General features: G+C 41.5%; 1 protein-coding gene across 1 annotated transcript in view; it reads right to left on the bottom strand.

The window, feature by feature from the left end:
- LOC124138164 (xanthine dehydrogenase-like) overlaps positions 1-18,988 on the bottom strand; it is a 39,248-nt gene extending 20,260 nt beyond the window's left edge. The window contains exons 1-18 of the mRNA XM_046504694.2: positions 18,891-18,988; positions 17,787-17,926; positions 16,706-16,875; positions 16,073-16,233; positions 15,686-15,762; positions 13,444-13,526; positions 13,026-13,236; positions 12,044-12,123; positions 11,389-11,538; positions 10,316-10,418; positions 9,250-9,398; positions 8,133-8,243; positions 7,413-7,479; positions 6,438-6,538; positions 5,678-5,836; positions 4,790-4,912; positions 1,220-1,312; positions 599-656 (exon numbers count right to left, since the gene is read on the bottom strand). Coding sequence (XP_046360650.2) covers positions 599-656; positions 1,220-1,312; positions 4,790-4,912; positions 5,678-5,836; positions 6,438-6,538; positions 7,413-7,479; positions 8,133-8,243; positions 9,250-9,398; positions 10,316-10,418; positions 11,389-11,538; positions 12,044-12,123; positions 13,026-13,236; positions 13,444-13,526; positions 15,686-15,762; positions 16,073-16,233; positions 16,706-16,875; positions 17,787-17,926; positions 18,891-18,988 — 2,134 coding nt within the window. The remainder of the gene's footprint in view (positions 1-598; positions 657-1,219; positions 1,313-4,789; positions 4,913-5,677; positions 5,837-6,437; positions 6,539-7,412; positions 7,480-8,132; positions 8,244-9,249; positions 9,399-10,315; positions 10,419-11,388; positions 11,539-12,043; positions 12,124-13,025; positions 13,237-13,443; positions 13,527-15,685; positions 15,763-16,072; positions 16,234-16,705; positions 16,876-17,786; positions 17,927-18,890) is intronic.
- Positions 18,989-20,266: the final 1,278 nt, after the last annotated feature.

Raw genomic sequence — 20,266 nt, forward strand, 5'->3', positions numbered from 1 at the left:
TTTCGTTTGTTTTATTTGTTTGTTGTTTGACGCCGCACTCAGCAATATCCCAGCTATATGACGTCAGTCTGTAAATATCCGAGTCTTGAACAGACAATCCAGTGATTGACATCATGAACGTCGATCTACGCTATTGGGATACGATGGCATGCATGAACCAAGTCAGCAACCTGTCCACCCGATCCTTATATTCACCTCGTTACAAGCACAGTCGCCTTTTACGGCAAGCATGGGTTGCTGAAAACCTCTCCACAAGTGTCAACCATTTTCAATATAGGCACATGTAGTACTGTATGACAAACCGTAACACCTATCTTACCCAAACACCATATTTTAACTGTAGCTTAGGTTTAACGCCGCTCAGATAGGTAGTTCTGATTTCAACAATATTGGTGAAGCCAGCACATTCATATCATCAGTAGGTCAGATGTCTTCAACATGGATGAAACCCATGAGTTTGACTTAGTGCTGACCAAGTATCTTTATCGGGGTGAGTCTAGAACCTTTACTAAGGGATGCGACTCTGCCTTTGCCTGAAGTCTTGAGTTTCTTCAAGCATGAAAGAAAACATTATCACACTGTTGCCTTGCAGTCCTACCTGCAACGATGAGACCGATTGGCTGCCCACTGTAGAGAACTCGGCCACTGCAGAATATCTGGACAAAGATAAGCAGTGAGTAATATCATCGTATGTCTTCACATTGAAATAGATACAGATGGGTTCTCGGACTGAAACTGTTTCACACATTGGCTGGAAAAATGGGAAATTGTGTTTTGTATCACCAGAGTGGGTCAAAACATGATCTAATCTTTGCATCACAAAAGCACCGAGGAAACGTTGCGAAAAAATGACTGTACACTCATATTTATATATCCACTGATCAGTAAAAATCAAAGCAATATCATCGATACTTACTAATAGCGAAATGGTATCAACAGGACCCTGGGTTCGAATAGGTCTTCAACAAACAGGCTTGACTTTGCTTGTCGTAAGAGGCGACTAGGGGATCGGGTGGTCAGGCTCGCTGACTTGGTTCATGCATGTCATCGTATCTCAATTGTGTGGATTGTTGCTCATGGTGTCAATAACTGGATTGTCTGGTCTAGACTCTGTTATTTACAGACCGCCGTCATGTAGCTGGAATATTGCCAAGTGCGGCGTTAACAGGAAACAAACAGTTAACATACTCCAGCAAATCGAATGATATTTAGTCAGTACCTCTTCGGGAAGGAAGAATGTCGCACTGAAACTGTTCCTGCCTCCTTGTGGTATATCCGCAGCAGAGATGTACTTCAGAACTCCAGGATAACTCTGAGCATAGAAAACATACATGAGAATAAGGTTAATATCAAAGTGAACTCATCTTTACTTACTACCCCTATGGTCCAAACAAAGCGAGTTCCGAAACCTCTATAAAAATAATAGTGAAAATATTAATAATGATAATATTTAGTGACGTTATTGACGACGTCGTGTGCACACCTGTGTCGTCACTCAATTCAAGATGCTGCTATTTCTCGAAACCTTCATATTTTAACAATTGTAGATGTAGAATATTACATCGCGTGTGTGTCTATACTGATGTTTTTAAGCTCATGTATAACATGTCCATATTGAATTTAATTCAATCTTCTTTATCTGATGGAAGCCAGCATCCATTAGTGTCAGGTCGGAGCGTTTTGACCTTTTAACTTTCTAACAGGTAGCCTTGGATGCATGTTAAAGACTTTTATTTCGTTCCGTGCTTCAAGACGAATTATTTTTGGCGAAAGGAGGGGCCGGTGATTTTTATTGTTTTTCCACAACACATTTTTATTCTGGACAACTATTATGTTCAGCGACATATTCTTGTCAAACCCCAGGCAAAATAGATCGCAGTTCTCCACCATCCGGAATATAAAAATGCCCACCCCTAATTATCTACTCGAGGCCGAAGTGGCTATTAACATTTCTTTCCCCTTCTATGTCCTTTCTACTGACCAATGAGATTCAACCTCTCATGTAGGATGTAGGATAAGTTTTATTCCATACTGAAAGGCCTCAGGCCCATAGTACAATTCTTTTTTCGGGAGTGGTTACAGATCCGTTTAACAGGTCATATTCTAATTAACATAGCATGATAAATGAACATTGATAGATTTTTTAGAGTATCTTTATCAGTTGTTGACATGATCGTTGTAAATCTTTGTAGAGTGGGATGTACATAACCAGGCAGATCAATATATTTTCTTCTAAGGTGGTCGTATTTTGGACAAACTAACAGAAAATGAAACTCATCTTCAATCACATTTAAATCACATTGCTTACATATTCTCAATTCTCTGTCCATGTTTCTATGCCTGCCTACTTCGATCCTAAGTCTATGAGAGCTGCATCTAAATTGTGCTAAACTTATTCTAAACCTTTTAAAGTTGATGTCAAACACATAGTATTCTGGGGGAATTGTGTTCTTGAAAAACTTGTAATAATTGCATTTTTCTGAACTTAAAACATGCGATGCCCATTTTTGCAAGTATATATCCTTAAGTCTTTGGCGTAAAGATACTAAAAATGAATCTGGATTGTTTGGTACACATTGATTATGCCAAACATACCCATAGCCGCAATCATTTAATAACGACTTTACATCATATACCAAATTGCGGCTTCCATGTTTTTCATACACTAACATCATATTGTAACATTTTCTAGAAAATCTATCAATAGGCATTTTAAGAATCTTGAACCAATACTTGAGAATTCTAATATGTTGAAATATGTAAAGTGGTACACATCCACATTCAACCTCTCATATCATATAAAATGGCGTCGCCCAGTGAAGACGATCTGATCAATAATCAAGAACTTAAGTCAGTAATGAAAGTTAAGTCAGTTAAAAACTTATTTTTCTTGTTGTATTGACTTAGATTTATATCATATTTATCAAAAGACTAAGACTTAAGTTTTGTCATTTTGTGACTCACCTTGCTGGAATTAAATAATATATTTTTGACTGAAGTCATGTAAAACAAAATGGCTGCCAGCCGTAATCCAAAAATATTTAATGAGAAAAGAGATGTTCTACATTCATTAGATGATTATGAACTGATACAGCGCTACAGATTTGACAGGAACAGTATTGTTTATATTTGTGAAATACTTGAGCTAAGTGCATTTTCAGAAACTTAAGGGTATTCTAAAGTCAAAACTAAGTTATTTGTTAGATACGGTCCCTGTATTGTAATAAATCGGGTCTTTCTGCTCGAAGTGCTTCAAATCAGGTGAACACCTGGATTAATGAAAATGAAAAGATTTGGAAAATATCTGTCGACGCCCAGTTGACGGTACACATGCTTTGCAAATCCTGCAGTCGACCGAAATCTGCGCGGCAGTTTACGATCCGGATGTCGATTTCGTCACGCGATTTAGATTGGACTCTACATAGACACGTCAATCCAGTCAAAACTCCATAATTCTAGTCTAGTTCAGCAAGGGTGGAAACTTGGGTTTTAAAGTCATTTAACTCCCTCGCCCCGGAAAGATAACAAACCAGCGACCTATTATCTCACATTGAATAGACATCAAACTTTAGGTGAGGTGAGGTGAAATGGGGCTTAACGTCGCGTCCAAGATTATTGTACTTATATAGCGACGTGCATGTACGTGTATGTGTGTGTGTGGCTGCTTGTACTAATCTGGACTGATGCCGATGTATAGTGCTAGCTCACTGAGATACCATGCCGCAGGTTAACATGAATACCCCACTCAGACACAGCATACTGACTCCGAGCCGACCAGTCCTTGTATTAGCCCCTTAATGCCGAGCGCCAGACAGGGTAACAACAAGTATCTTTTAACGTCTTTTGGTATGACGTGGTCGGGGATCGAACCCCGGACCTTCCGCTCTCCGGACGGACGCTCTACCACTAAACCACGGAGGCGGTCCACATCAATCTTGATCAGTCCTGATGTACGAATGTGTACAAGTTGAGTTGACCTTTGAGATCTTGTATAACTTTGCTGGCTATCTATTCAAGATTTGTATCTGTATGTCCTGATGGAGCTTAGTCATATAACGTATACTGATACGGATAGCTGGAATGTCACTCGGGTCCTCTTGGTATTGATGTATCGGACAGCCATGAAGCAGTGATATTATAGGATTTAAGTGCGATCAGGACATTTCACAGTTCCTATAACATGCAGACCATTTTGGAGACCGTTTTTTTCATGTTTTTACCAAAATTATGTCACTTTTATTTGAAGATAAAAAAAAAATGTTTGAGCAAGTGAGTTAACGAGTTTGGCCTAACGCCGCTTTGAACAGTATTCCAGTTATATCACGGCGTGTCAGCTTAATGTGGGAGAAAAGCTCGGAGTGATGCAGGTCTCAGACGTTTACCACTTCGGTGAAACCACGAGCACGGTATGGTGCAGGCAAACCTAGAAACAAAATTGGGACAAACCGGGATCCGAACCCACGATTATAGGTTACCAAGGGATGCAACTCTGCATTGCCAGTTGCGGCGCCTTCGACGACTGGGCCACCCAATCCCACAGAAACAATTTTAACAGTTATATGTGGTTATATGTCTTCTGACATCTGTCACTACTGTACACGTTCTTATATGGACTCCTACGAGTGTTAGCAGGGAGTCGACATCCTTGCGTTTTTATCGCGATTGTAAATCAAACGTCCGGGCACGGACACCACGTTATATTCATGACATTTCTTTTTATTTCGCAGTATTACGAGGCCCGTATGCATACTGATTCCTCATTTGGCGTCCATCAAATTGTTCAAGTTACCAGAGCTGCAGAAGTGTCGACGGTGTCGATGTCAGCGTTGCCGACGTTGCTGATGACGAATGATGCACACACTTCACGCTGCACGGGAGGGACGTCGTTGATGTACTGGGCAGTGCCTGAAGTCTGAAGGAAACATGTCAATGACGGAATGTAGGTTAGGCTCATGAATCACTTGTAACAAGAAGAATAATTGTTCTGGACTCAGCTCACATATCTCGTGGTGTTAGTTTCTGATCCCATGAGTTATATTTGCTCCAGTTGCCAGTACTGGAATCGGGGCCATGTTGTTGACAGTATATACTGTCATGATTCGATCCTAATATCGCACTGTGTTCTTGGGGGTACTTTGATCACATTCTAAACACATACTACAACTACTACTACTACTACTACGACGACGACGACGACTTCTACTACTACTACTACTACGACGACTACTACTACTACTACTATGAAGACGACGACGACTACTACTATTACTACGACTACTACTACTACTACCACGACGACGACGACGACTACTACTACTAATAATACTTATGATATAGTTTTATGTTTGTATCTTATGTACATTTGATTTAATGTTTTAAATATTTTTCTTATTCTATACACCTGGCCAAAAGTTGCCTAAAAGATAACATTTGTAATTTTCACGATATAAATATAAAATTATATTTAAATATGCAGTGATATACATACATTAAAATATACTAGTATCTTTTTTCAAATACCTCCTTATGCATAGAAATTAATGCTCGAAAGCGTATTTTCATTGTATTACTTACAAGCACGGTGCTGACACACATAATCATGGAGAATTCGCGATTGGAACCCTCCAAAAAGGAATCCTTGCAGGTGCTCGATAATTCTAAGACGTGTTGGAATTACCTGTAGGGGAGCGTCCACTTTTGTCATAGGTTGAGTCAGGGGGTATTCATCTTTATGACTGTCATATGTCTGAGTGCCGGATGACACGGGCCGCATCAAGTTTGTGCCTCCACTCTGGAATCTTGCCGCTGCCTTCTCACCACACATGCCGAGCACACACTAAAATGTAGTTAAAGGTGATATAGTTGGATTTAACAACGCTTCAGTTCAGTAAGAATAATATTTACCTATCCGCAACAGTGGTTAAGCCAAGGCTGGGAATCCGGGGTGATAAGGGGTCTTCACACCAAACCTGGTCTTGATGTAATGTAAGATGGAATGTGAGATGCAATGTGAGATGAGACAGGCACGCACCCGCTCCACTTCTGTAGTCTAACTAGCGTTCAGTACTTTCTACACAGAGCTTGACCAGTCCAGTGACACAAAAAACATCACGGAATATTCCACATTTTTATACAACGCTTGACATCCATCCATGCTATTTCGAAAGTTTACAGACAATTCGTGCATCTAAATTTAATAACTTCCTCGCTACTGCTTACATTCAAAAGTACTACATTCCTGACAACTAATCATTGTCCAAATAAATTGCAATGAACTAATGAGTCTCAACAGAAACAGATAAGAGTGGCTCTGGTTCAATCAGACAACAATTACGGGTACTGTCCTTGAGAACAGAGAGATGGCCATTTGACATGGGGATATTATGTTGCAATGTAATACAGACTTGCCCGAGCGTCAGTCAGACAACGGTACTGACCTTGTAGAACAGAGAGACGGCCAGGTTCTTCCTGTAGGTTGTACTGGACAAGCCAGGGGTGGTGTCGGGGACCAGCTCCGCCGACAGAGTCGCTATAGCACCTGTACATAATACATGGATCAAAGTATCCCCGCTATGTAACATGTTGGAATGTAGGACGAATATATTTGTGGTACTTACCCAACCATACATTACATTCAAATCGAGACTTGTGACCACTAAGGACATAACATGGTAACTTTGTTATAATAATATAAGAAATATAAACAATTATAAAAGAAAGGTGCACTTGACAATTATCGTCCATTGGCAATATTCCAGCTATAATGAAAATAATCCATGCCTTAGCAAAATTACGGCGTTTAAAACATTGAAGTTGTTGTAATCTTGCAGACAAGGTACGAGACGTAACATAACTACATGCGTTTGTGATTACTTTAAATCGCATATTTGACATTGTTTCCGATTATATAAATATGTATCTTACCTGGAAATGCTCAAGGCAATATTACTTCAGTATTCCATTGGCATGGATACTTGTAAAGGTATATAATAAGAAGCATAACTACACATGCAGATCTTTTTAGGGACAAAACTAGGATACCGTTCATCTTTTTCTGTGATACAGCAATAGCGAATGAATCCTGAAGCATTGGATGGTCTTCATAAATGCTAAAAGTCTTTCAATGTACAATAGAAATCTCTGCAAAAAGCAGAGTCGATGGTATGATTCGGACTATATCATTAGCATGTGTTCATGAATCACTATGAAATTGTGATGATACCATGTATTTGCGAAAAGTTGAGCGTATTATGCCCCGCCGGTGGTACCAATCACGAACACATGCAAAGGCAAGACAATTGCTCATCTTGATCTAAATATTCATGTAGGTATTATGTACCTACAATGGACTGTGTCTAAAAGCTCACAAAGTGCTTCGCTTAAATGTTAATGGACCAATTCATGTCACTTACGTTGGAGGACTGCAGGATCTCCCAACTGTTTACCCTGGAGAAACGCCTCTGTGTTGCTAGCGTGGACCTAGGGAAATAAACAACCTTTGTTCACAAAGTTATGGAACAAAACAATGCTGTAAAAACGTCTGTATTACTGAATGTGTAAATAATTGCATATGTATAACCTGTATTTGCCTTGGTTTTATAATCGTATTGCTTCCACCATCTGAGGCGGCACGGGTGGCCCAGTCACAATAGTTCAGGAACGGAGGCTGCTAGGTTTAGAGTGTTTTTGTGCTTATTTATCAAACTCTAGAAAGCCATAATTGTAAATCCCATGTTGTACCACAAGGTATAATCAATACTGGAAACAAACAGGCAGGAAAGATGTTCTTCGACTGTGACTTTCATGATAAAAGTGGGGGCACGGGTGGCCCAGTCGTCTAAGGCGCCGCGATTCGCTGTGCAGAGTTGCGTCCCTTGGGCACGCCAGAAACCTATGATTGTGGGCTCGAATCCCGGTTCGCCCCGATTATGTTTCTAGGTTTGTCAACACCATAGCCGTGCTCGTGGGTATCACCGAAGAGGTAAACGTCAGAGACATGCATCACTTCGGGCTTTCCCCCCACATTAAGCTGACATGCCGCGATATAACTGGAATACTGTTAAAAGCGGCGTTAAACCCAACTCACTCACTCACTCACTCCACTATCTGCCTTTAGCATATTCTTGACTTACTAGTGTCTTGTTGATGCCACCGTACACTAGGGATGGTTTTGTCTTGAGTGTGAAGTTGTTGTTCCTGTCCAGCTGCATCCTGAAGCCTGCTGTCACATAGGCGTGGGCATTCTGAAGTGAGGAAATAAATGAGTGGATTTTGTGTGCGCTGAATTAAAAGCTCGAGTATTACAGACGTATTTTTGGTTTCAATTGTATTGCCCTTCCAAACCACAACTGCCCAATTAAAGCTGAGGACTGTCTCCTTGCGGTCACAAAGTCATCTCCTCTTCATCTCATCAGTGCAAAATATTCTCCGATCCCCAGTTACTAGACTGAGGGGCAAAAGATAGGATACCGAGTTTTGTTTAATGGAATCGACGATTTACAGAACTAGATTTGATTATTATCCATTTATCCATCACTCATTCCTGCAACAGTTTATAAAACCGTGGCTGGGTAATTTTGTGTAAAAATAAGTTGGTTCAATGAAAACTGGGGTAAGAAATGTGCAACCACATGACCTCTACCACGTTTGAAATGTTGTTCATTGTGCCCCAAAAAGCAAATTTATTGATTTCCAAAGATAACATGTTATGAGACACCCATCGGCAGTTGTGTATTATGCAAACTTGTTCTGATTGCAAATAGTTTTAAATCTAAGTATATTTTGAAAACAAAAACCATTTAAAAGTATTCCTTGAGTGCTAAGTGCCAGTACAGTTCAGTGTTGGATATAATATCGCAATCTTAAGATAAATCAATTGAAAATCAAACATAAAATAAAATCAACTGGGAAGTGTAGAATATTTTGCTTATAAGTGTTTTGCTTATCAGTTTAATTATGATGGTAGGGGAATATGGTTGTAGGTTCTAGTGGTACTTGGTGAGTGGTACAACGACATAAAAATCATCTGAACAAGGTGGTTGTATGAGATGTGAAAAGTACTCTGGCTTCGGATCATGAAGTTATGAAAGTCGGCAATGCAATGTACATTCAACGTTGTCGAGGAATACGAGTGTTTTACTTGTTTTAAAAGACACATTGTAATCCCGTGCCTTCTCGATACTATTGTGTATATAATGTCAATAGATCCTTGGAACCGTTTCACCATCAACACAGTTTGTCATAGATTACCTGGTGTCTGGGGGTAATCTTGAAGGTCTTGACATACACGTCTCCAGATGGGAATGTTGGAAGCATGACAGACAGGATGACCTTGCCCTTCATGTCGAGGTTCAGGAAGTCCATGAGACTGTATGATTTCTCTGAGCCATCACTCGATCCTGTAACATAAGTTGATATAGGACTAATTCATTCAGTTATAAAATGATTTCTACGCTGATTCCATGTCTGTAGGGAGTTTTAATACCTGAGCTTGAACCTCATTGGGTACTGTTTCTACGGAACTTACGTCACAACAAAGTTATTCACGTGGTAAATTTGTATTTTAGATAATGTCTTGTCATTGTTACAACAGATAATGGCCACGGAGGCCCAAGCATAAATGTGCTGATGTGGGAAAGACGTACATACAAAGATGACACAAAGACAAAAACTACCCGGATGTTAGTAATGACGTAACATCGGGAACGTGATACAGTTGTGTCCATGACTACAGCTGGTCAGGTGAAATAGACCGCCTCCGTGGTCTAGTGGTAGAGCGTCCGCCCGCAGAGCGGAAGGTCCGGGGTTCGATCCCCGACCGCGTCGACGTTAAATGATGGTACTTGTTGTTACCCTGTCTGGCGCTCGGCATTAAGGGGCTAAAACAAGGACTGGTCGGCTCGGAGTCAGTATACTGTGTCTGAGTGGGGTATTCATGTTAAACTGCGGCATGATATCTCAGTGAGCTAGCACTATAAATCGGCATCAGTCCGGACTAGTACAAGCAGCCACATACACACACACACGTCGCTATATAAGTGCAATGATCTTGGACGCGACGTTAAACCCCATTTCACCTCACCTCACCTCAGGTGAAATAAATCAGCTAATCATTTATTTTGTCAGTGCACACATGCTGGTCAATTTGATTATATTGTCTCACTTTGTTTCGCCCCATGTGAATGTGTTGGCATCAAAGAGAAACATAAAATACATTCAGAGAAAGATCTTGCGATGTCATGGTCAAACTAGGTCCTTTTTTTCTTTTTACCTATAGATAAGCTCTACTTCTTTCACAAACATACTCATTTCTCACCTATAAACAGAGTTGCTCCGACTGTCTCGAACATGGTGAAGACATCAGACGGGAACTCAGTGTGAAGGTTCTTCAGCATCAGGTTACCTGCCCAGCTGCCCAACTGAAACACACTCTGTCTTCTCAGAAATTCAGTTCTGCCATAATGGTAGGAATTGTTATGATGGATCCAGAGATTTATAGCGGGATGCAACGCTGTTGACACTGATGCAATCAAGGCAAACAAGTGACTTCGAAATAAGCGGCATATCGAGAAGTAAATATTTGATGCAACGAGGTTTTTTTCCAGTATGTGTCTGTTCCCATAGTGAAGACATCAGACGGGAACTCAGTGTGCAGGTTCTTCAGCATCAGGTTACCTGCCCAGCTGCCCAACTAAACACACACAATAACCAAGCTACCATGAATATTTTTTCCAGATGAAACAGAAAGCATCTGTTCAGGTATCTCTTAGAGAACAGGACAACACCCTCAATCGTTCTTGCTCATGTTTTGTATTTGTTTATATGTTTGTTATTTAACGAATCGACCAGCAATATTCCAGCTTTATGACAGAGACCTGTAAATAATCGAATATAGACAAGGCGAACCAGTGATTGATATTATGAGCAACGGCCAACGATGACACGCAATCAATCAAGTCAGAGAGCCTGACCATCCATCTATTAAATCGCCACCTACGACAAGCATAGGTTCCCGGGAACCAATTCAAACCTAAATCACCTCGAGGCTTACGTTTTTTGTATGTGATTAAGGGACACGGGTGGCCCAGTCTGCAATTCGTTGGGCCGAGTTACGTCACTTGAGCCCACAAGAAACCTGTGGTTGTGGGTTCGAATCCCGGTTCGCCCCGATTATGTGTCTAGGTTTGACAGCATCACACCCTTGCTCCTGCTTTGAGCTTTCCTTCAACATGAAGTCGACACGTGATATAACTGGAATACTGCTCAAAGCGGCGTTAAAGCCTCTCCTCACTCACTCTTCAAACAGTTGAGCAACTTATAAGATTCAGATCATGGGTCCTCTCTACATGTGTGTGTCCAAGAGAGATGTAGAGATCAGGATCTACTCACATTCCTCACTCCAGTGTTAGCGATGACGGCCACGTGGCTGGCGAAATCCCGGAAGTAGGACAAACCGGGGTTGGTGCTGTTTTTCTCAAACACCTCCATCATGTTGGTCAGAGTGATGCTGGGACCAAAAAGCACCTTGGAGGAGTCAATCTGTCAAAACGAAACCATGATCCTGAAATTCTTGTAAATGTCGAAAAGTAGGAATAATACATTAGACCATTTGATATTCTGGGAGTAGGATCATTGCCTTCCTTAGGTTTTAAAACCCTTGTTCCTTTCTGCCTCCTAACAATAAAAGGTCGGTCCCTCATAGGATCAATGCTTCCAAAAATACGAATAATGTATTAAAGATGTGGATAGGCATATTCTCAGAGGGGGCACGGGTGGCCCAGTCGTCTAAGGCGCCGCGATTCGCTGTGCAGAGTTGCGTCCCTTGGGCACGCAAGAAACCTATGATTGTGGGTTCGAATCCCGGTTCGCCCCGATTATGTTCTAGCTTTGTCAGTACCATACCCGTGCTTGTAAACGTCTGAGACCTGCATCACAAGCTGACACGCCGCGATATAACTGGAATGCTGTTAAAAGCGGCGTTAAACCCAACTCACTCACTCACTCACTATTCTCAGAGTAGTAATAACGTCTATGAGAAACTTACTGAAATGTCATAGAACTCCTGGATGCCACGCAGATCTATCAGTACGTCATACATCCAAGGACCGATCTCTTTGTAGACACCTGGAAGACATCATCAGATATATGCTACAGTAAGTGTGCACATCAATAACTCACACTATTCGCCAAACAGTTCAGATGGTTCATGGCAAATATCGTCACACACTAACAAAAAGACAGAAGGACAACTCACACGAAATGTCCATGTATCATACACACCACAACACAGTACTATTGAACAAATGTCAGAATAAAGACAATATGAATGATGTTTTGCCCCACCGCTTCCATTTATACCGGACCCGTGAAGATTCCGGGGTAGAATTGATCTTCAGCAACCCATGCTTGCCGTAAAAAGTGACTATGCTTGTCGTTAAAGGCAACTAACGGGATCGGGTGGTCAGGCTCTCTGACTTGGTTGATGCATGTCTTCGATCCCAATTGCGTGGATCGATGCTCATGATATCAATCACTGGATTGTCTGGTCCAGATTCGATTATTTACAGACCGCCGTCATATAGGTGGAATATTGCTGAGTGCGGCGTTAAACAACAAACCAACCAACCATTTATACCGACATATCTTGTTCTAGCATGGAAAGAACCATGAGGTGAGATAAAGTGAAGTTTAATGTCGCGTTCAATGTTATTTCACTTATATGGCGACGTGGTTGTTTGTTCATGGTCGCCATTTTGTCGGTTTTTTAGTGCTCACCCACTGAGACATCATGCCGCAGTTTAACATGAATACCCTACTCAGACACACTATTTTGACTCCGAAATGACCAGTCCTTGTTGTACCCTTCAAATACAAATCGCGATACAGGTAACAACATGTGCCATCCTTTAACGTCTTTTGATATGACGCGGCCGTGGATCGAACCACCGACCTTCGCTCTCCGGACAGACGTTCTATCAACTAGACCAGGGAAGGGGTCGAATGAACAACGAGAAATCATGGTATACCATATCCTGAATTTCCGAACACGAGTCTGTAGTTGTCCCCCTTGTGTTGGCCGAGGAGGGCGTACAGCTGCTGTCTGGTGGTGGGTTTGTACCACTGTGACCCCTGCAGCACAATGTGGAGGGGGACGTGCTCCGGGTCAGTCTGTCCCTCAGATGAACAGCGTCCTGTGCAGGTCTTCCCGGTTTTACTGCATATCTTCTTGTCCAGTTCCTTGAAAGAATGACATGGTTTGATTTCTATTGAAAATGGAAAGAGTTTTGTCGTTTTTATTTGAATAACAAATGGGAAACACAGGTAACGGTTTAGCATTGGTATTGTTGCTCTTATGGATAAACGGGGCCCTTTGGGGTGCATTCATACACACAGAGCACAAGGTTGTTTTCATATATTTACATGCATTTAAACTAGTATATTTACCTCTATGTCAATGGTACCTCCGGGGAGATTTGGTGCAGAATCAGAAGCAAACGACTTCATGGCGTCCAGGATTGGACGGTACCCTATAAATAATTTAAAAGCATTTCATCATTTAAGAAGATGAAGAGGCTGATTTCACATTTTCAGAAAGAATATGAGGATGCTGCAACAAGAAGTGAGTGAGTGAGTTGGGTTTAACGCCGCTTTAACAGTATTCCAGTTATATCACGGCGTGTCAGCTTATTGTGGGAGGAAAGCCTGAAGTGATGCAGGTCTCAGACGTCTACCACTTCGGTGAAACCCACGAGCACGGGTATGGTGCTGACAAACCTAGAAACATAATCGGGGCGAACCGGGATTCGAACCCACAATCATAGGTTTCTGGCGTGCCCAAGGGACGCAACTCTGCACAGCAAATCGCTGCGCCTTAGAAGGCTGGGCCACCCGTTCCCCCTGCAACAAAAAACAATGTGGAGAGTTTATGTTATATCACAGCTGTGAACCGAGCGTCGTACAGGGGAACATGTGACTGTATACGAAAACGTCACCATGGTGATAGAGGAATGGGTCAGAGCGTTTTTGTTTTATCGATAGGTGCTACTGTTAAGACGCACAAGGACAAGCATTACGTTCACATTAACGTCTCATTATTCAGTTTCTTGAAGAAAGAAATAATTTAATTTTTTCGAAAAACAATAAATTGTATTGGTATCTTCAATTCAATGTTTGACATTATATGAATACGACGAGGGACTTGAACCTATAACGGTGTCGTGGCGCCATCTTCAAATATAACAAGTGAAACTTGATTTACATTTTCTGTTTGTGTGTATGTTGTTTGCGCCGCAATCAGCAATGTTCAGCTATATAACGATTGTCTGCAAATTCTCTAATCTCTGTCAGACAAACCAGTGATTGATATGATGAGCATTGTCCCAGTGTCGGGGTGCGACGGGACGCAAACAACCAGACCGCCGAACCGGCCCACTTTGACGCCTCGCACAAGCTTAGGCCAGCTCAAATTCGATTCTCGATGGGGGCAGTCTCAAAACTACCGCGTCGCTTTAGCGTATGTTTCTAAAACTAAAATATTTAAAATAAAGATCTTATTGGGACTTCATATAGAGGACTAACTGACAGCCAACTGGTATATTATACCAATATCAATCAAGTATTATCTTTCTGTACGAACGAATCGTACATGAATATCGTTGTCTACAAGATATTGCGTGTAATCGTATCGCAGTTTCTCGTATTTTGTGATAACAATGATAACAGTACACTGGTTACAATGATTTGCTTGTTTCTGATATCTGTTTATTTTGGAATAAACATATACGATATCGACAGTCTGTTCAGATGAATGTACGTGTACCTTTAGGGCGAATATATTTCTGATATTTCTCAAAGATATCCTTCGGAAGAAAGAAGAAAGGTGAGAAAAGATATGACGAAATAAAATAACAATTTCTCTATCTATGACTTCTAATTAATTTCAGCTTGAACTGAAGCAATAAGTAAGGTTTTCTCCCATGATTTCGTTATTGGTCTGTACGAGTCTGTCTATTTTATTCACCTACCTAACCTACTTTGAATAAAAAGAATTGATTTTCAGCAACCAATGCTTGTCTTGAGAGGCGATTAACGGGATCTAGTGGTCAGGCTGACTTGGTTTATGCATATCATCGTATCAAAAGCTGCTCATGTTGTTAATCACTGGATTGTCTGGGTCAGTCCCGATTATTAACAGGCCTTTATATGGCTGGAATATTGCCGAGTGCGGCGTTAAACAACGATTTTTTAAATCGTGATAAAAGGAGTAACATGTCATGGTTGTTAGCCTTTGGGTTTCACTGTATGGCCTCAGCAGCTACAATACCATCCAATTACGTAGCAGTGGTACAATGTATGGTACATTTATTCCATACTGAACAGAAACGGTTAGGGATCAAGGAATTTGTATGTACCGTACACATTCAAAGAAACTCAATCTTCACTACACAAAATAAATGTCACCCAAAATATTCATGATCCCTAAAAAGAATTGTTCTTTATAATTCGATTACAATATTGAGTGGGTGAGTTTGGTTTGACGTCGCTTTGAACATTATTTCAGTTACATCACAGCGTGTCAGCTTAATATGGGAGGAAGGCCGAAGTGATCATGACGTTTACCAATTTGGTGAAACCCATGAGAACGGGTAAGCTCTACTAGTAATTACAGTAGAGAGGACACACTGACCAGTACACCTGCAGATGGAGGCATCATAGGCATTTTCTACTTGTTGCATGGTCGGATTGGGAGTTCTCTTCAGCAGCCTGGAACACAGAACAACGTCACTTATTGTTGACATCACAGAACAAAATGACCAATTAGATCAATGTCTTTGAAAAGGCATTTAGAAGTTCGGAGAATATGAATACAAGACACTTTTTATATGAAAAGCAACTTCTTTTAATTTATCTTTTAAAAAAAGTTGCTTTCCATAAAAAAGTGTCATGTGTTCAGGTATTCACATACTTATCTGTTTCTACTTGTCAGATGTGATCTGAAACTAAAAACCTGGAGGAGGCAATGATCAAATTTACAGCAATGGACGGGGTCAATAATGCATATTTAAGACCTTACCCATACATATTCATGACCTGGGCGGGGCTACAGAAGCCACACTGGGAGCCATTGTACTGTGCCAGACGGTCTTGTATCGGATGTAGGCCATCCCTGGGGTTGCCGAGACCTTCAATGGTTGTCACTTGCATCCCGTCACACGTGTAGAGAGGAACCAGACACTGACAAAACATGTATAATTTGTTAATGAGTTTTTGTATGGTTATTTCGTTATTTTTATATTTCCACACATATATTTAGCTTGTGAGTGAGTGAACGATGCTTGAAACATTAAATAATACGATGATGTGTAGATAACCACGTGTGAACCGTGAAAAGTTAAATGCTACAATATAAATACATTACATTGGGACATATGTCATATGTCAGCTCTTACACTATTCTACCCATTAATCCTAACGGGCCGCTCTTATCAATTTGCAAGGTACAATTATTGGCGTGACAGTTAGAGGACTACTGATGTCGAAATGTTTTTGTATATTTTTTTACTGGCATTACAACAACAACAACAACAACAACAACAACAACAACAACATAAATCATACTGGCAAATACATCTTTCATTTCAGACCTTATCTCGTTATCTTTTATTTTTTCACAAATGTACTGACACTATATGTATTGTGTTCCTACCGAGTTGACTGTGTAGGTCTGCACGGCCTTTGTGATGGGATCATACAGTGTGGTAGTGACGAGACACACGCCACACCCTCCCTCCATACACATCACCTTGGTGCCATAGGACACACCCTGGGACCTCATGAACTCATTCAGGGACAGAGCTGCGGCATACTGGTTGCCAACTGGAATGAGAAAAACATTCTCGAAAGTTAAGACCAAATATAGAGAGAATGGGAACTTGACGATGTGTTATTGAAATTTTCTTTCTTTCTTTCATCTTTATCCTGGCTGTTTAACACAATATTCCACAATCAATGAGTGAGTGAGTTGGGTTTAACGCCGCTTTTAACAGTATTCCAGTTATATCACGGCGTGTCAGCGGAGTAAAGCCCGAAGTGATGAGTGAGTGAGTGAGTTTGGTTTAACGCTGCTTTTAACAGTATTCCAGTTATATCGCGGCGTGTCAGCTTAATGTGGGAGGAAAGCCCGAAGTGATGCAGGTCTCAGACGTTTACCACTTCGGTGAAACCACCGAGCACGGGTATGGTGCTGACAAACCAAGAAACATAATTGGGGCGAACCGGGATTCGAACCCACAATCATAGGTTTCTGGTGTGCCTAAGGGACGCAACTATGCATAGCGAATCGCGGCGCCTTAGACGACTGGGTCACCCGTGCCCCCTATTCCACAATCAAATCTCATAATCAGCTAGTTTGTAATTGAAAGGACGAGCAACGATCCATGGTTTCAGGGTGCAGCCAGATCATATTGTGAACCTACGTAAAGTGGTTACAGACCATGTGGTTGTGGTATTCATTCACATCAGCTAATGTCATGTAAATCCTGAGGTGTTTTTACGAGAAGCATCAGCGTCGTAATGACCCGGTGCCCAATGAATACACCAGAGACATCGGAGACCATCGAAAAGTTGAGATGTCACCGTGTTCATCAACGGGTTGACAAACCACTCACATCACTATTTATCTATTTTCTTTATTAATATAAGGGAATACCAGTGACCGAATCGTCCGAGATAGCGAAGCTTCCTTTCAGGATACAGAAGTCTACCTCCTGTCACAGCTCTGCGTGTACCTGAGTAGGAAGTCCCATTAATGGTGAAGTTGACCGATGACTTGAGAGGACCTGTGGCCTTGAACTTGAAGAAGTGGCCACAGTTTTCACAGGTAGAAGCGTAGACGCCATCCTTCAGTGCTCCGTTGGTGGGGACGTGGCTGTCGAGGAGAACGAGTAAGAAATTTACACGTTAAGAATCAGCTTTCGCAAGTATGATGACAAGGTGAGTGAAATGGGGTTTAATGTCGAGATTATTGCATGCAGTTCACTGAGATACCATGACGCAGTTTAACATGGATACTCCACTCAGACACTGTAAACCGACTCCGAGCCGACCAGTGCTTGTTTTATCCCGTTAATGTCGAGCGTCAGGCAGGGTTAAAACAAGTAACCATCTTTTAACGTATTTTGGCATGACGCGGCCGGGGATCGAACCTCCGGACTTCAGCTCTTAGGGCAGACGCTCTATCCACTAGACCACGGAGGCGGTCTGTATAATTAAGGGAATTTGATTATTGATATTAATCAAACAAGAAGAGAGCGTCTGTATCCCCGACGCTGGATTACCTTACATTACCAAGTGTTGATTGACATTCTAGAAGCTGGAGAGTAAAATAAAAACTGCACAAATTTAAGGATAACAAGTTCTGGTTCATGGCATATAGCGACGTTTGTATGTCCATTCTCACACCCCTGTGAAGCTTTAGTGAGTGAGTGAGTTTGGTTTTACGCCGCTTTTAGCATTATTCCAGCAATATCACGGCGGGGGACACCAGAAATGGGCTTCACACATTGTACCCATGTCGGGAATTGAACCTGGGTCTTCGGCGTGACGAGCGAACGCTTTAACCACTAGGCTACCCGACCGCCCCTGTGAAGCTGGAACGTCAGATTAATAATCATTGCTTATGCATTAAACAAAAGTTGATATCCATAAAGTTGTGCGTTTTCCTATTTTATAAACAAATACCGACACAAACAAATGGTTGGGCAGGTAGAAAGACTACCAATCACACATCAGATAGTTCTGATACCACGGGAACAATTGGAATCTGCCACATATCGGTAAACATGTTTGAACCGAAATACAATTAATTCAACTAAATGAATCACAGGTCATACCTCGTTCTGCACACAGGGCATTGTACAAAGTTCCCAAGGGCTTTAGTCGACATGTCTTGGCTGTCTACCTCTGCTGACTGATCTGTGACAAGCATCATACGTTGTCTACGTTGTAACCGTCACATGACGTGAGATAAGTAACTGTAACACCTCCTATCTGGGACGACTTTACATGGCCCACCCGGGCACGTACGATGGAACGAATAAGCTAAATACTGTGGGAAATACAGCGAGTGCTACTCTTGTAGCAATAGTCAAGCCACATCACGGCAAAAGACACAAGTATACTTAAACACAATGACAATGCACACTCCATTTTATCTCGAAATCAGAAAGTATGTGTTTTTGTACTCGAATCTATTTCCAAACACATTTGAAACCGTACAAAGATATTGCGTGTTTGATTATCTAAGGCCTAAATACCAAGAACAGCTTATTTAATTTTTGTCTCCATTTTGTCAAAAATTACAAAATATCGAACATTAGTAGGACTTTTCAAAGTGTTTCAGTATATGTATATATTTTCCACACATTTACCAATGTCTCAAATAACTAGGCTACAACACAACAACCAATTATAATCAAGCTCTGTGGTCAGTAACTAATCGGGGACACGGGTATCCCAGTTGTCCATGGCGCTGCTGGGGCGGTGGGGTAGCCTAGTGGTTCAAGCCTTCGCTCGTCACGCCAAAGACCCGGGTTCGATTCCCGGCATGGGTACAATGTGTGAAGCCCATTTTATGTGTCCCCCGCCGTGATATTGCTGGAATATTGCTAAAAGCGGCATAAAACCATACTCACTCACTCACTCACTCACTCACTCACTCACTCACTCACTCCATGGCGCTGCAATTCACTGTGCAGAGTTGCGTCCCCTAGGCATGCCAGAAACCTATGATTGTGGGTACGAATCCCGTTTCGCCCCGATTATATTTCTAGGTGTTTCAGCAAAGCGGTACACGGGTGAGACCTGCATCACCTGAAAACATGAATACTGTTCAAAGCGGCGTTAAACCCAGATCAAATGCTCATTGTAACTGACCGACTCTGGTTCAGTATAACCAGTGATAACAGGACATGCAAGGACCGCACACCGCAATGTGACACCCATACAGCCACATTACAGAACTTGAATAACCAGTCCAAAGTAATTGCTTCTCATTTGACGCAATGGGGTGAACGAATCTACACTTAACATCCCCCGGCGAGGCTATGATTAATAAAATTGTTAGGGCAGCTATATGTTCTTGGTGAGAGTTTTAGCAGTTCAAAAGGCATACAAAATATATTTGAAATTTTCGACTCTAGGCCAGCCATATCTTCTTGATGACAATTTTAGCAATACAAAAGGAATGGAAAATGTATTTAAAATATCA

Source organism: Haliotis rufescens, unplaced genomic scaffold (assembly GCF_023055435.1).
Source record: "Haliotis rufescens isolate VD_foot unplaced genomic scaffold, xgHalRufe1.0.p SCAF_6, whole genome shotgun sequence".
Classification (NCBI taxonomy): Eukaryota; Metazoa; Mollusca; class Gastropoda; order Lepetellida; family Haliotidae; genus Haliotis; species Haliotis rufescens.